This window comes from Geotrypetes seraphini, chromosome 8 (assembly GCF_902459505.1).
Source record: "Geotrypetes seraphini chromosome 8, aGeoSer1.1, whole genome shotgun sequence".
Lineage (NCBI taxonomy): Eukaryota > Metazoa > Chordata > Amphibia > Gymnophiona > Dermophiidae > Geotrypetes > Geotrypetes seraphini.
Window position 1 is genome coordinate 29,571,829 of NC_047091.1, and position 15,232 is coordinate 29,587,060.

At 43.0% G+C, this 15,232-nt stretch overlaps 1 protein-coding gene across 1 annotated transcript in view; it reads right to left on the reverse strand.

Moving 5' to 3' along the window:
• Positions 1–15,232, reverse strand: part of GRIK3 (glutamate ionotropic receptor kainate type subunit 3) — a 320,591-nt gene that overhangs the window by 79,453 nt on the left and 225,906 nt on the right. Inside the window, exon 10 of the mRNA XM_033956508.1 lies at positions 10,752–10,955. Within this exon, the coding sequence (XP_033812399.1) occupies positions 10,752–10,955 (204 nt within the window). The remainder of the gene's footprint in view (positions 1–10,751; positions 10,956–15,232) is intronic.

A 15,232-nucleotide genomic window follows, 5' to 3' on the forward strand; every position in this document is an offset into this window, starting at 1 on the left:
CTTAGAAACATAGATGGCAGATAAAGGCCAAATGGCCTATCCAGTCTGCCCATCCGCAGTAACCATTATCTCTTCCTCTCTCCAAGAGATCCCATGTGCCTATCCCAGGCCCTTTTGAATTCAGACACAGTCTCTGTCTCCACCACCTCTTCCAGGAGACTGTTCCATGTATCTACCATCCTTTCTGTAAAAAAGTATTTCCTGAGATTACTCCTGAGCCTCCCACCTCTTCACTTCATCCTATGCCCTCTCACTCCAGAGCTTCCTTTCAAATGAAAGAGACTCGACACATGCGCATTTACATTACGTAGGTATCATATCTCCCCTCTCCCGCCTTTCCTCCAAAGTATATAGATTGAGATCCTTAAGTCTGTCCCCATACGCCAGGGATCTCAAAGTCCCTCCTTGAGGGCCACAATCCAGTCGGGTTTTCAGGATTTCCCCAATGAATATGTATTGAAAGCAGTGCATGCACATAGATCTCATGCATTGGGGAAATCCTGAAAACCCGACTGGATTACGGCCCTCAAGGAGGGACTTTGAGACCCTGCCATACGCCTTATGATGAAGACCACACACTATTTTAGTAGTTTTCAACAAATTAGCCGATAGGGAGGCAGGCCAAAGGTCAAGCTTGCATCTTGTGCATTCATAAACAGACCCAAGTTCACAAATGAAATGTCCTGACCATCAGGAGTGTAATACATATGGAGTGGCATTTTCAATAGGCCGGCTGAGTTTGAATGTTTTGGGAAAGTCGTTCAGAAATCCAGTAGAGAGTGGAGCAAATTCTATAAACGGCGTCCTGATTTTAGGCAGCGGTAGGCGTCCAACCCCTGTCTAACCAGCCAATAGGGACGTACGTTTTCTTAACACAAGCCCTGAGACAGGCCGCCTACATTTTAGGCATCTGTGGCAGGTGCAGGGAACTTTCTTACCCAAGCTTTCATAGCTTGTTAAAGTCATACCGTACCTTTTTAAGCTTGCGTTTGGCTCGGAGGGCTGAATTCAATGAGTTTCTGGCATATTTTTTCATCAATTTTGGTGGTTTTCCTCTCTCCCTCTCTTATCCTTTTCTCTCTTTCCCTTTCTAATACTTTCCCATAATGAATTTGTAGCTCCTTTCAATATTCAGATTTGATTGTAAACCGCTTCGATTTTATTTGAGAGGCGGTTTATAAACATTAAATAGTCCCCATAACAAATACATAAGGAAATTACTTAGCAGCTGAATCTGCTAGAATAGCTTTGCAAATATTTAATAGCTTCTCTTAAACAGCTGAGGTAGCGAAACAATATTCCTGTTCTTTCATTCCCCAGCTACAGCAAGTGTACGGCAAAATAAATCACATCACTTGTATAACATAGATAAACGACATTCAAATGGCTTTATTAATCAAGAGTGTAGGGCAAATTGAAAGCATTAATATACAGATTTTTGCTATACATTATTTCTCTGCCATTTTGCCCTTCTGGATCGACTAACTCCAAGCCACGAGGGGAAGCGAAGCAGCCCTGAATTACAAACTCCTCATTCTAGCACACTCAGGGCTCTGTTAGTATGGTGTGCTTCGCAGGATGAGAAATTTAACATGCCAGGCCGACCCGAGACTCACCTTGAGCTCAGATTTGGAAAACGCAAGCCTTTAAACCTAAAATGTCCATATGAGCTCCTAGCTTCGCTCCTATCTGCAAGTAGGCAAACCTTTAAATGGCCAGAGCAAAAAGGGGGAAGGGTGGGTCAGAGAAGGGGAAAGCAGGGATCGGTGAAAGAAAGGCAAGAGACCATATGAGAGCCAGGTGTATCTGTGTTTCTAAAACTAGGGGTGGGCTGTCATTTGCAATTACAGGAAGTGTCGATGGCTTATCCCATGTCATTAGCAAATGAAAATGATCCGATTTTTTTTTTAAGACATTTTCTGCAGAATATTAACCCTTAGCACAGGGGTAGGGAACTCCAGTCCTCAAGAGCCATATTCTAGTCGGGGTTTCAGGATTTCCCCAATGAATATGCATGAGATCTATTTTCATGCACTGCTTTCAATGCATATTCATTGGGGACATCCTGAAACCCCGACTGGAATACGGCTCTCGAGGACCAGAGTTCCCTACCCCTGCCTTAGCAGCTACCCAGGTTACCAGCGTTGTCATGTGACATAGCCAATTAGCACCTATATTTATTGGCTGACCTGTTAAGCTGAATGGCTAGATTAGCTCACACAAAAAGCAGGTTTATTTTTGGGCCCTATAAGTTAGCTGGACAGCCGATGAACGCTAGTTTGGCCGGCTAAGCTAAAAGCAGCTAATTATAGGCTGGAAATTCCATGCCTGTCGCAGCTGACCATGGAATCGACCCAGCTAACGCTGAATTTCGCTCTCTCGGCAGGGGAGTTTTTCCCCGTTTGCTGCTAATCATGTGTATCATTTACAAATTGTGCATTCTCTTTGAAAATAGTACATGACAGCTGCGAACAAGCAATTTAACCAGTCGCCGGCTATTTCCAGCTGGTTAAGTCATTTTGAATATCATCCGGGAGATTTCCCATTGAGCAAGCTTAATCGTTGTTTATTTTAAGAATTTCTATACCGTTTACAACTAAATAATGACGGAATAGAGCTTCCAAGACTGTATATATGACTTCCTGCTGGTATTGAATGGAGGGGAGCAGCGGCCTAATGGTTTGAGCTGCTGCCTCAGCACCCTGAGGTTGTGAGTTTGATCTCAGTGCTGCTCCTTGTGACCTTAGGAAAGTCACTTATCCTTCCATTGCCCTAGGCTAGATTATGAGTTTGCCATGACAAATAGGGCTAATACTTAAGAGTACCTGCTTACTAGTCAATGCATTATAAATAGGGTTGCTAGATTTTCCAATCGGAAAATCCAGACCCCCTAAACTCGCCCCCAGGCCCATCCAGTTCTGCCCGTCCCCACCTTGTAATACCCTAATCCCACCCCCAGTCCCTACCTAGTCCCCCCTCCCCGCTGCCTGCTCCTCCCTCCCCGACGTGATCTGAGGAGGCTTTTCAAAACCCGGACAAAGTGCCGGGTTTTGCAAAGCCATCTGGACCCACGGACACGTCCTGAAAAGGAAATCCGAATGTCTGGTAACCCTAATTATAAACCACTTTGGAAAATCTCTTCATGAAAAGGCAGTTAAAAAATCCCAGTAAATAAATTTGACTTTATCCAGGCTCAAGTGGGTTGCAGACCTCTACCGTTTCTAGAGATGAAAGTTTGTCTCATGTCTGTCACCAGACGGGACTGCTCATCCAGTACATGTCTCCCCTTCTTCAAGTTAATAACTCTAGAAGATAAGGTTTTGTCCAATTCGTTGTATATTTTTTGTTAACATTTTGTTAACCGAGTCAAGCCCTCTTGTAGGATGAATCAATATATAAAATTAAAGATTGGATTGGATTTCCATAATGCCCTGGGAGGTCCAGTGGCAGTGTGTACTCATTTCCAATCTAACAAGCTTTGTCACATAACCTCTATAGCAGATCGTGTTCAAAGAGTTAGACAGAAGGCATTGTCTTTACGGTCAACAAGGGGCCCCTTGTCCGTGTTAATTCATGCTTTATGGCAGAGGCACAGGCCACACGTTACTGAGACCAATTTACAGCGCACGTGCGTTACCACCAGTCAGCAGCCTGGTCTAATGCCACTAGCAATTTCTCTGCCATTTCATTTTCACCGTCTGGCATGCCACTTTGCGGGCAATACGACTGTGTTTGGCGCGTCGGGGTGGTGGTATATAAGCATGAAACCAGGTCCAGCGTAGTCACTTAAACAGGGAAAAGGCTAGCAACCCAAGTGACTATTATGTCCATCCAGCCACCGTTAGGAACGTGCATTTGTGTGAATTTCATTTTTAGAATTAAATGAAAAAAGAAAGAATAAGATTTCATTTGTTTTTGCTTCTTTTAAAATTAAGACCTATCCAGCCACATAAGTTTCCCACAAACCCACCTCATCTATCTTGCACTGCAGCCGTTATTGTTCTGGCAGCTGGGGGGGGGGGAGGGTTTGAAGTCTTCATGGCCCTGCCTTCTTTCCCCACCACCCCACTGCTTCTACTTCCCGGAAGCCTCTCTCCTCAAATTTGTTCACTTACATTTGCATTATATTTATTGACTTCTATGCTGCCTTAACTTTTCAGTTCTAGGCGGATTACAATTAGAAATATCTGGCTATTTCCAGAAAATTACATTTTTATTCTACCGGTCATTGGACTGACCTCACTTGACATATGCACATGCACGTGACACCACTGCATTACATCCCGCTGCGATCCCGAGGTGGAAGCTTTGCAAAACCCCGGACAAAGTGCCGGGGTTTGAAAATCTGTCCAGACGCCCGGATATGTCCTCTAAAAAGAGGACATCTCCGGGTAAATCTGGACCTACCTTGCATGATTTCTTTACACATATTTTACAAAAGACTTTGAGTTCAGCAGAACCTTTTTATAAAATAATCAGGGAACCGTGCACGTCCCAACAGAGTGAAAGCCTTGTTGAATGCCCACTGCTGCTGACAAATTTCAAATCTGTGCTAAATTTATTCCCTATTGGTATTTGATTAGATATGGAATGAGAAAGAAAAACATAACTAATTCAGCATACTTGTTTTCATTTCCCCCATGTGCCTGGTAATCAGATAACAGAATTGTTCCTGAATATAAGAGCGTTAATTTTCCTAACCTTTACTAAACTTCCTGCGGTGGATAAGGTTGATTATTAATCATTGTTAAGCGTTGCCTCCCTAGCACTCTCTGATCGTGACATGGAAAAAAAAAAGCTCCATCATATGAAGACAAATAACCGAGGCCTAGATCTTTTTGGGGAGCTGTGATCGAATGAGACTTTCAAATTAAGGACAACACCAAACGGGAAAGCGGCCTACAGATGATGAGTGACAGGACAATGTAGTGGGGGAGAAAGGGAAAAAAAAAAAAAAGGAAACTTTTAGAGCTATTATCAGGCATCAAGGAATGGTGATTGGACTCCACTGTATTTAATATCCACAGGCCAGTCATGGGAATTGCAGGCCTTCGGTCGTTTTTGAAGGGCACATCGTTCTCACGGGCAGCCATCAAAGTATTTCCAATGACCTTCCGGAAAATAAGAGGGGTGGGGGGAGGAGGTATGCTCTCGCTCTCTTTTTCCTCAGCATCTTAGGTTTCTGTCACAGTTTTAAAAAGGGACTATTGCACAGGAAATATTAAAAGCCTTATTCATGCTTATCGCTAGGCTTTATATATCTTCCTTTGTCATAACATCAGGGCAGTTCAAAAATTAATAAACATAATAGAAAACATAGGAGTCCTTTTACTAAGGCGTGCTAACTGATTTAGCGCGCGTTAAATTCTAAGGCACCCATTATGCAGCACATGGAACGTCCCGGTGGGAGAAGGCCGCAAAGCAGCCTGTCTAGATTGCTGCTGCCGCCATTTGGAATAAGGTATTTCGGTCTTGCAGTCGGTGGGGTTCGGATGGGAGGGCGAGATGGAAGCGGTGGGGATGCGGCAGGGGGGGGATGGGAGGGAGTCATATTTTGATGATTGGGCTGCTCCAGAACTATAGGAAATTAATAGCAAGATGAGCAAGATGTTCTGCCAGAACAATTAATAGCAAGATGAGCTCAAGAATCACCTAATTGTAGGCCTAGCACAGATTCCATAGCTAGCAGGATTGATCCCCAATAATTTAATTCATTTTTAAGCTATGGTAGTAAGGTGCTGAGGAGATTACTACCGCGTTTCCCCAAAAATAAGAACTAGTTAATTGTTTGGGCCCAAAATTAATATATGTGTCTTATTTTCAGGGAAACACGGTACTATCGTCATACAGTTGTGCTGTGAAAAAGAGCTGGCTCATCATAAAAGTGCTGAGTCATTTGAGTGGCCCTCAGAGAAAGACAATCAAAACTTACCGGAAAAAAAAACAGATGGGCCGCTATCACGGCCGTTATTGTTAACGATTTCAAAAAGCCGAGTCATTCTAAAAAAAAAAAAAATCACGCATGCAAATGAGGTCCATGGAGTTCCGCGAAGGGTCGCTAAATTTACATGTGATGAGTCGCTGATGATAGCGATCGACACATGCGCAGATTACATCACGAAAAGAGGTTTAAATGTGCGGCATGCGCCGGTAAAAGCAACGCCGCCATCATCATCTTCGGGTCTCTTTGCATATCTTCTCATTGGGACAACGTGGAAAGCGCGAGGATAAGAATCACCATCCATAATGCCGTACGCTCTTGTAGCACAAAAGATGCGCAGCTCGCAAACGCCTATAATTCACGGGCTTTTTGTACTTTGTTTTATGTTGAATCTAATCATGAAATCAATAAATCTGCACTATAGATATAAATATCTTCCAAGGGATGTAAATCTTCTACAAAATCGTCAGCAAAAACAGTGGTTGCCTTGTCCACTATTTTGTCATACCACTATTTTGGCAACCACTGTTTTTGCTGACGAATTTAATCATGAGCCACAGCCAGAAACACATGAGAAATGCTTTTGTTCCCTCCCCACCAAAAAAGAAAAATCTACAATAATTCATGTGAATCTTGTATGTTATCATGGGCCACAGCCAGAAACACATGCCTGAGATGCGATTTTCACAGTACTGGCACTTCCAGAGCAGTCAGTGAATTTTTTGCTCGCCAAAAGTCAGTACCGCGCTTGGGGAATCACATGGCGATAATAGGGAATCACCCAGAGTGCTCATTTGAATATTGATGATTCCATTTTAATATTAATGACTTCGTTGTACTACATTTGCACGGCAGAGTCAGAGACTGCTAAAAAGCTCGGGAAAGACCGCGGTGAACCGTTTTGACAATCGGCCGCTAAACCGACTGGAACAGGTTTAGCGACCATCGTTAAGGGCACGGTACGTTTTGATTTAAACTTGCTGGGCCACGTTGACTGGAATGGGACAGAGGAAAGAATGGTGTTTAAAAGGTGCCAATGCCTGGGTTCCTGCGTAGATTTGAGGTACTGAGAGATTCCTACCTAAAATGACATGGAATAAAGTCAAACAGAATGCTTACAGGCTTCAGAAATTATCTTCCAGCTGAGCCCCTTACACACAGACCTTTGAATGCTTACTGCAAGACAACTGCTCAGCTGGCTCTACTGAAAACGTGTCTGAAGACAAACGACATCGCCGCTTGGCACTCTTGTTGCTAACCCTGGGGCTGGTGCAGAAAAGCCAGCAGTTAAAAGACACCACCGCACAGCATCTTAAAATCAGTGGTAATGAGGAAAGCCCAATGCAGGGACTTGAACACCAGCTCTGATGTTTGTCTTCTGCAGCAGCATCTGTGAAGATTTAATGCACCTTTATTCTTTTCGATGCGAGCATAAGTATTCACGGCTTGTTTTGTTGTCTCCAAGAAGAGAACTGGTTAAAAAAAAAGAGACAGAATGGGGAAGATGATGGCTCTGTGCACAGAAAAAGAAATCGTATCTGCCCATTTGCTAGACTGTGCATAAATATTAGCCTTACATAAGTTTTATGCAAAGAAAGCTTTGTGATCTTAATATTTATGTGCAGAATAACATTCCAGCGCACTTGTAGATGTGTTCCAAATACTTGTTTTATTACTCAGATGCGCGCACAGTACTAGCTGTCCTTAGTGTAGAATTTTGCACGTGTGTCCAGTGTGCTCTTCCTGTGTGCATCAATTTGGCATATATTCAGCTTACTGCATCAGCAAACACAAATTGAGCATGAGAAAAGACAAACGGTTTGGGCTCTTCAGCTTGGAAAAGATGCGGCTGAGATAGGATTGAAGTCCACAAAATCCTGAGTGGAGTAGAGCGGGTACCAGTGGATCGATTTTTCACTCTGTCAAAAATTACGAAGACTAGGGGACACTCGATGAAGTTACAGGGAAATACTTTTAAAACCAATAGGAGGAAATTTTATTTTCACACAGAGAATAGTTAAGCTCTGGAACGCGTTGCCAGAGGTTGTGGTAAGAGTGGATAGCGTAGCTGGTTTTAAGAAAGGTTTGGACAATTTCCCGGAGGAAAAGTCCATAGTCTATTATGGGGAAGCCACTGCTTGCCCTGGATCGGTAGCATGGAATGTTGCTACTCTTTGGGGATTCTGCATGGAATGTTGAACTCTTTGGGGTTCCAGAATCTATTGCATGGAATGTTGCACTCTTTGGGGTTCCAGAATCTATTGCAGATGACACCAAGATTTGTAACAGAGTAGACACCGAAGAGGGAGTGGAAAATATGAAAAAGGATCTGCAAAAGTTAGAGGAATGGTCTAATGCCTGGCAATTAAAATTCAGTGCAAAGAAATGCAGAGTAATGCATTTGGGGATTAATAATAGGAAGGAACCGTATATGCTGGGAGGAGAGAAGCTGATATGCACGGACGGAGAGAGGGACCTTGGGGTATTAACGTAGAACAAAATCTTTTCCAGAGAAAGGAAAATGGTAAAACCAGAGAACATAATTTGAGGTTGAGGGGTGGTAGATTCAGGGGAAATGTTAGGAAATTCTACTTTACGGAGAGGGTAGTGGATGCCTGGAATGCGCTCCCGAGAGAGGTGGTGGAGAGTAAAACTGTAACTTAGTTCAAAGAAGCGTGGGATGAACACAGAAGATTTAGAATCAGAAAATAATATTAAATATTGAACTAGGCCAGTACTGGGCAGACTTGCACGGTCTGTGTCTGTATGGCCGTTTGGTGGAGGATGGGCTGGGGAGGGTGTAGATGGGCTGGAGTAAGTCTTAACAGAGATTTCGGTAGTTGGAACCCAAGCACACTACCGGGTAAAACTTTGGATTCTTGCCCAGAAATAGCTAAGAAGGAAAAAAAAAAAAAAAAAAATTTACATTGAATCAGGTTGGGCAGACTGGATGGACCATTCAGGTCTTTATCTGCTGTCATCTACTATGTTACTATGTTACTATTGTTACTCTTTGGGATTCCAGAATCTTGCTATTCTTTAGGATTCTGAATGGAGTGTTGCTACTCTTTGGGTTTTGGCCACATACTAGCGACCTGGATTGGCCATCGTGAAAATGGGCTACTGGTTTTGATGGACCATTGGTCTGACCCAGTAAGGCTACTCTTATGTTCTTATGAATATTAATGTTTCCATTAGATGTCCATGTGCTAAACCTTCAGTGCAGAGATCTAACTCAGAAGTTCTCAACCTCAGCACACACCAGTCAGGTTTTCATTATTACCTATGATGAATACGCATGAAATGCATTTGCATGTGGTACCTTCATCCTATGCAAATCCATTTCATGCATATTCATTGTGGATATCCTGAAAACCTGAATGCCTAGGTTGGTCCTGAAAACTGGATTGAAAACCCCTCCTTTTATGCAAGCTTACTGCATCGGCCCCCTCTGTTTTGACTTGAGCAAAAGAGTGATAAGAAATGCCTCTCTGGCATGAAGGGGTGTTTTCGATATGACATCCAAATCTGAGTTTGGAAGTTTTGCAGAAGATGCACAAAAATCCAGTAGTAAACATGACCATTTTCAAAACAGAAAAACGTCGATACTTTATTTTGATTCAAAAATGGCAGTTTCTCACATGTTCTTGCCCTCAGTATGTCTATCATTTTGAACCATTAAAAAAATAACACATATACACACACACACACATCCAAAAGAAAAACACAGAAAGCAAGCCATTGGGATGTAGGAGGGGTAGCATGTTTACTAGACTGGCCGCACAGAACTTCATATGAAAAGGCCCAGGTACGTATCTCACCATAACCCTCATATATTGTATAGTGAGCCATCCAAAACCTACTGAAAAAAACTGTATGCCATTGGCGTAGAAAGGGGGGGGCAAGGGGGTCGGTCCACCATGGGCACCATGTTGGTGGGGGCGCCAACACCCCTCTTCCTCTCCGCCCCCGCCTCTTCCCATTCCTCTCCTTCTTGCGCGCACCCCCTCCCCTTCCCCCATACCTCTAGTTGAAGACGTTGTTTGGCGGTCAACAGCATACTCTTCACGACCCCGTCGGCTCTCCTGCTGACATCACTTCCAGGTGCTGTGCATAGGAAGTGACGTCAGAGAGAGAGCTGATGGGGTCGCAAGGAGCACATTGTTGACCGCCGCGAGCAACAACTTCAACTAGAGGTATGGGGGAAGGGAAGGGGGGTGTACGTGGCAGGCGGGATTGGGGTAGGAGCAAGGAAGTGTGTGCGGCAGGAGGAATTGAGGAAAGAGCGGGGGGGGGGTGTGGAGACGAAGGTGAGGGGGTGAGATGGGGTCAGTGATCACTGGGAAAATGTGGAGGGGTCATACTTTCATCCCTCCAGTGGTCATCTGGTCAGTTTGGACACCTTTTAGGCATTTATTCATTGTTAAAATAGGTCTAGCCTCAAATGTCCAAAATTGTGCCCTGGACGTTTTCTAAAATGTTCAATTATTGCAGAAAATATCTAAATCATAAGCCAGCCCTAGTCCCTCCCAAACCATACCTCCACTGGAGACAACAGGAAGTGGGCAGTGGTAGACCTGGAAGTTCATTAGTTGGAGGATATCACATGTCATGTAAGACCTATGTCAACACAATCAGGAAGTACAAATGGGAAGACCAAGGGGGGCCCAGCGTTTTGTAGCTGTTGCCATTTTCAATGTTTCTGCAGAACAAATTAATAGGGCCGGTATTTTTTTCTTGCCCCATTAAATATAGCAGACATTAATATCTCACACAGCCTCAGCAGAGTTTGAAAATAACCGTGACTTACATGGTCAATGAGCTCTCTAATCATGCCGTTCCATTGTCCCTTCTCGTCTTGAGCGCCATATTTCCCATCTTCCACTAGACGGATTTCATAGGTAAATCCAAGGATGCGTTCCAGTTCCTTCAGAAGATCAATGCAGTAACCTTCAAAGCGGTCACTACCAGAAAGAGGCTTGTCAGACTTCCGAAGCATGACATAGGGTTCTTCCTGGAAATGCAAAGAACTATGAGGGCTGGGTTCTAAATTGCTCATGAAAAATCTGCTTAAAAAGTAAAACACATCCTTGAGATAAGTCAACACTGTCAATCACGCATTAGGCGACTCTAACAGATTGTGTCTACATTGTAGGTGTCTCTAACATAAGCCGGGTTTACCAAGCCTACGCAGTAGAGGTAAGATGCCGGACCGGCAGCAGGATAGCTCTGTGAATTGCTACTGCTGCCCGGCAACATTTACAACAAATTGAAGCTAGATTGGGGGGGGGGAGGGGAGAATGGGGAAAATACTGATTGGGGGGAAGAAGGGTGAAAGCATTAGATGCCGGGAAGGCAGAGAGAGCCAACCAGGTAGGCTGGCCGGCAGCAAGTTACCGCTCCCTCAATAGTGCCTCCTGAGGCCGCCACCTTTGTTTGGCCTCATTATAGGGCTGCCCCTGCTACTAATACTGCTTACGCAGCCCTGTACACCATGGAACAGACAGTCCCCGCTCTAAAGAGCTTGCAATCCACAGTAGTTGAGCGGCCTGCAGTGATATTCAATGGCACTAAGTAATTCAGCATCACTCAGTATCATTGGACAACTTCGCTCAAGTAATTTAACTGTCTTGGAGCCATTTCTGGCTGGGTTAAATCACTTTGATCATCGAACCCATCTTGACTGTTTAATTGTTCAGTCACAATATCAATAGAAACATTTGAACGCAGGCACTCTGCGGAGCAGATTCCACACTCTACCCAGACAGCGTACTTTTAACGCAGTACCACTTTCTGTCTCCTAAACTGGTCCCGCGTTAACTAGCCGCAGGAGCCATATGCCAATGGGAACATTAATAATAATAATAATAATAATAATTTTATTCTTATATACTGCCAAAGCCATAGTAGTTCGAGGCGGTTTACAATAAGAGGAGCTGGACAATCAGCGACATACAACCTGCATTCGTAAAATAGTGAGGACACCCTCAAAAGATGCAGCACTAAATCTGCATTTACTACTTTATAAAATATAGTGGCGGGGCGGGGGGAGGGGGGGATTCACCCCGGGTACTTTCTTGGTGAGGGCACCAGCACCTGTACTCATCTCCCGCCCCCCCCTCCCTGCTGCATGCATTCGCCCCTTCCCTTCCCTCATATGTCTTTAATTTTTAGGGCAAGTAAAAGCCGGCAAATTTGTTTTAAGGCTTTCTATGATATGAAATAAACCAGGCACTTATCTTAGAAGGCCTTAAAACAAATTTGCCGGCTTTTACTTGCTCTTTAAGTGATTTAGAGAATATATTTAAATATTCACATATACTATTCATGATTTTATTGCATTTAAAAAACTAAAAAAAGAAAGATAAAAAATATTTAAAATAACTTTACAGAGTTTTTGGACCAGTGATGAAAACCTAACCCCGATTGTTCATAACTTTATTGATTGTGATCTAGGGGTTTTTTGAGGTCCTTTTTTCTCTGTTTTAAATACATTATATACTACACATAGTGTTCCACGTTTATTGGTTGAGTTTCTCAATTTTGGACACTTAAGGAGTTTCCACTTATTTCTTCAGTTTAATTTTTAGGGCAACATCATGAACTTTCTGCCCATGTCGGTGTTTTATGGGTGAAGGGAAGGATCATGTGTATCCAGCGTGGGGGGGGGAGGGGTGCCACTCATCCTTGCTACGCCACTGATAAAATCCTATGTTATGCTGCAGCAGCTGCAAATTTTAACACATTTTAGTAAAAAGACCCCTTAATTATTTTTTAAAAAAGGATTTATAGTTCAGAATTGTTTTTCACCCCTCTTTACTAGTTGAAACGAAGAGCCACTCTAAAGAATTCTAAGAAACCTTCTTTAATGAAAATTAACAGTTTTATTAAGGCAGAAGTCTGATGCTGGCAATCCTCTGAGAAGTTATGGGTGAAAGCCATATCATGTTCCGATTACATTTTTATTTCATCTGTGAAAAAAGACCTCATAAGTGAAAAGATAATGAAATAAATGTATTGGCTGTTTAAGGTATCAAAGTATTATTAATTTCCAACAGGCAGCAAAGACACAGCCGCGAACACATTCGAAAGCTGAAACGCAGCGCATTAAAATGTCTCCAGCCTCGCCAATGCATCTTGAGGTCTTAAACATTTCCTAAGGGGAAATTCTGAGCTCTGTGAGCTACTTATTCACTGACTATTTCACAATTTATTGCTCAAAATGGCCAGACAACCAATTCACAGCTTGCTAATCAATTTCTCAGCCAAGGTGCCCTCAATTCCACAGCTTCACGGCTCCTGCGCTGCTCTGCGAGAGCTTTTCTGGGCAGTGGGGATAAAGAGCTTACTTGCAAACAAGTCATGCCAGTATTAGCAAAGAAAACAAGAACAGAAGGAGAAAATGACCATTCAAACTTCTCCTTTCAAGTAATCTCTCTGGCTTATCAGTCGCACTGCTATAAAATCTTAACCCCAGGGCACCAGTTACTCATGAAATGATGGTCTCTCTTTAATTTTCTCACTGTTAAATGACTCCTTCAGTGGCTTCTCAGCAAAGTGGTTAACTTCCTTTGAGTCAAACTGAAGACTGTGAAACATCCATGGAAGTTCATGAATCAGGGGTAACATAACATCTTTTTATTTTGAAGAACCAAATCCCCCCTCAAGATGTATCCCTGCCTCCCTCCACCCCCCAACCATACGTATCCCTCTGTTTGCAGCGAAAAAATTTGCTAGGCCAATGTAGCTTACTCCATCTTGCAACCTAAACAATGAGCATGGTGGACAGCTGAAAAGATATCTACCTTCTCAAGGTAGAAAGGTAAGAAAAACATGTACGTGTTTCGGCCCTATGGCCTGCTTGAAGAGTGTGAATGATATTTTTATGAAAGAATTGAAAAGTCTCAACTGATTATTGCATTTTAACAATGTCCAGGGCAGGATTAAAGCACAGGCAAACTAGACATGGGCCTAGGGCCCAAATATTTAGGAGGGGCCCTCTCAAAAGTGTAAATCAAGGCAGATTTTTGTCCTGGTACTTTAGCTGCTGCCATAGAGAAGAGAATAGGGAGGGAACAGAGGGCGCAGACCATTGTTGGCCACAGAGGTCACTCTGGCTATTCTTCCTCACTCCTTGTGTACTTCCTGCTAGACAGCAGGGGGAGCCAGTGAGCAAGGCTTCTTACTTGCTCTTTCCTCCTCTGCTAGTTGCAAGGCTCCATTTGTGGGAGCTTTAAAATATATTTAACTTACAATGAGGAGCCCAACATCACTTGGTTGCCAAGGGCCCAACAAAGGGTAAATCCTGTCCTGACAATGTCCTTAATATTGAAACACTATCCTATCCTATCTTGCGATGTATTACATTACATTACTGTTTTCTATCCCGCCAATACCTTTTGATTTAAAAAAAAATTTGGTCTGGGCATTCCCAGGGAGCTTACAAAGTTGAACAGATAGAATAAGCTTGCAAGAATTGATAGATAGTAATAGATAGTAAGAGTGAAGGGGTCTGGGGAAGGGATTATAAGGCTTTTTTTTAGTTAGATATTTGACAAATTTTTTGAAAAGCATCATTTTTCAGTTCTTTCCTGAATGTTTTGCAGTTGGTCTGTTTTTGCTGCTCTGGTGGCTACTAGTTTGTCATATAGTTTTTTGCTTTGTATGCCTTTTAATGGGGGGGGGGGGGTGAAGAGAGCCTGTGTTCTCCTTGGTCTTCATGTGTTTTCTCTGATTAGGTGTAGTTCTTCCCCTTTATCCTTTTGTTTCCTGTACGTCCGCGCATCTTTGCCCATGTATCCCACTTTTTTTTTTTTTTAGTAACATACGCCGCTTAGAAACTTGATAAGCGGATTATCCCATTTGAAATAAACTCGGAAACTTGAAAACTCGTAAACTAAAGAGAAAACAAGCATTCAACAGCAGACAGACTTGGTTTTCAAGAGAACGCGCTCTGTTTCTCTTTAGTGTTTCGATATTAAGGGCATTGTTAAAAGGCACTAATTGGTTGACACTTTTCAATTTCTTTTCACAAAAATATGGTTCAGAAATTGAGCACCTAAGGTCGCCTTCATAGTCTTGCCAAGAAATCTGACAACATACACCAAAGTATCCCCAAAGCCAGGAGACCATCAAATGAAAAACAAACAACCACAGAAAATAAAGAAGGCATCAAGAAAAAGGAATGAATGTTTTAAAATCAGCCTGGCAGTGTTACTAGGCTGATTTAACATTTGACTCTCCTTGCTGCTCCGTTGAACAGACAAACTGTTCCCTAGTGCTAGAGCCTGA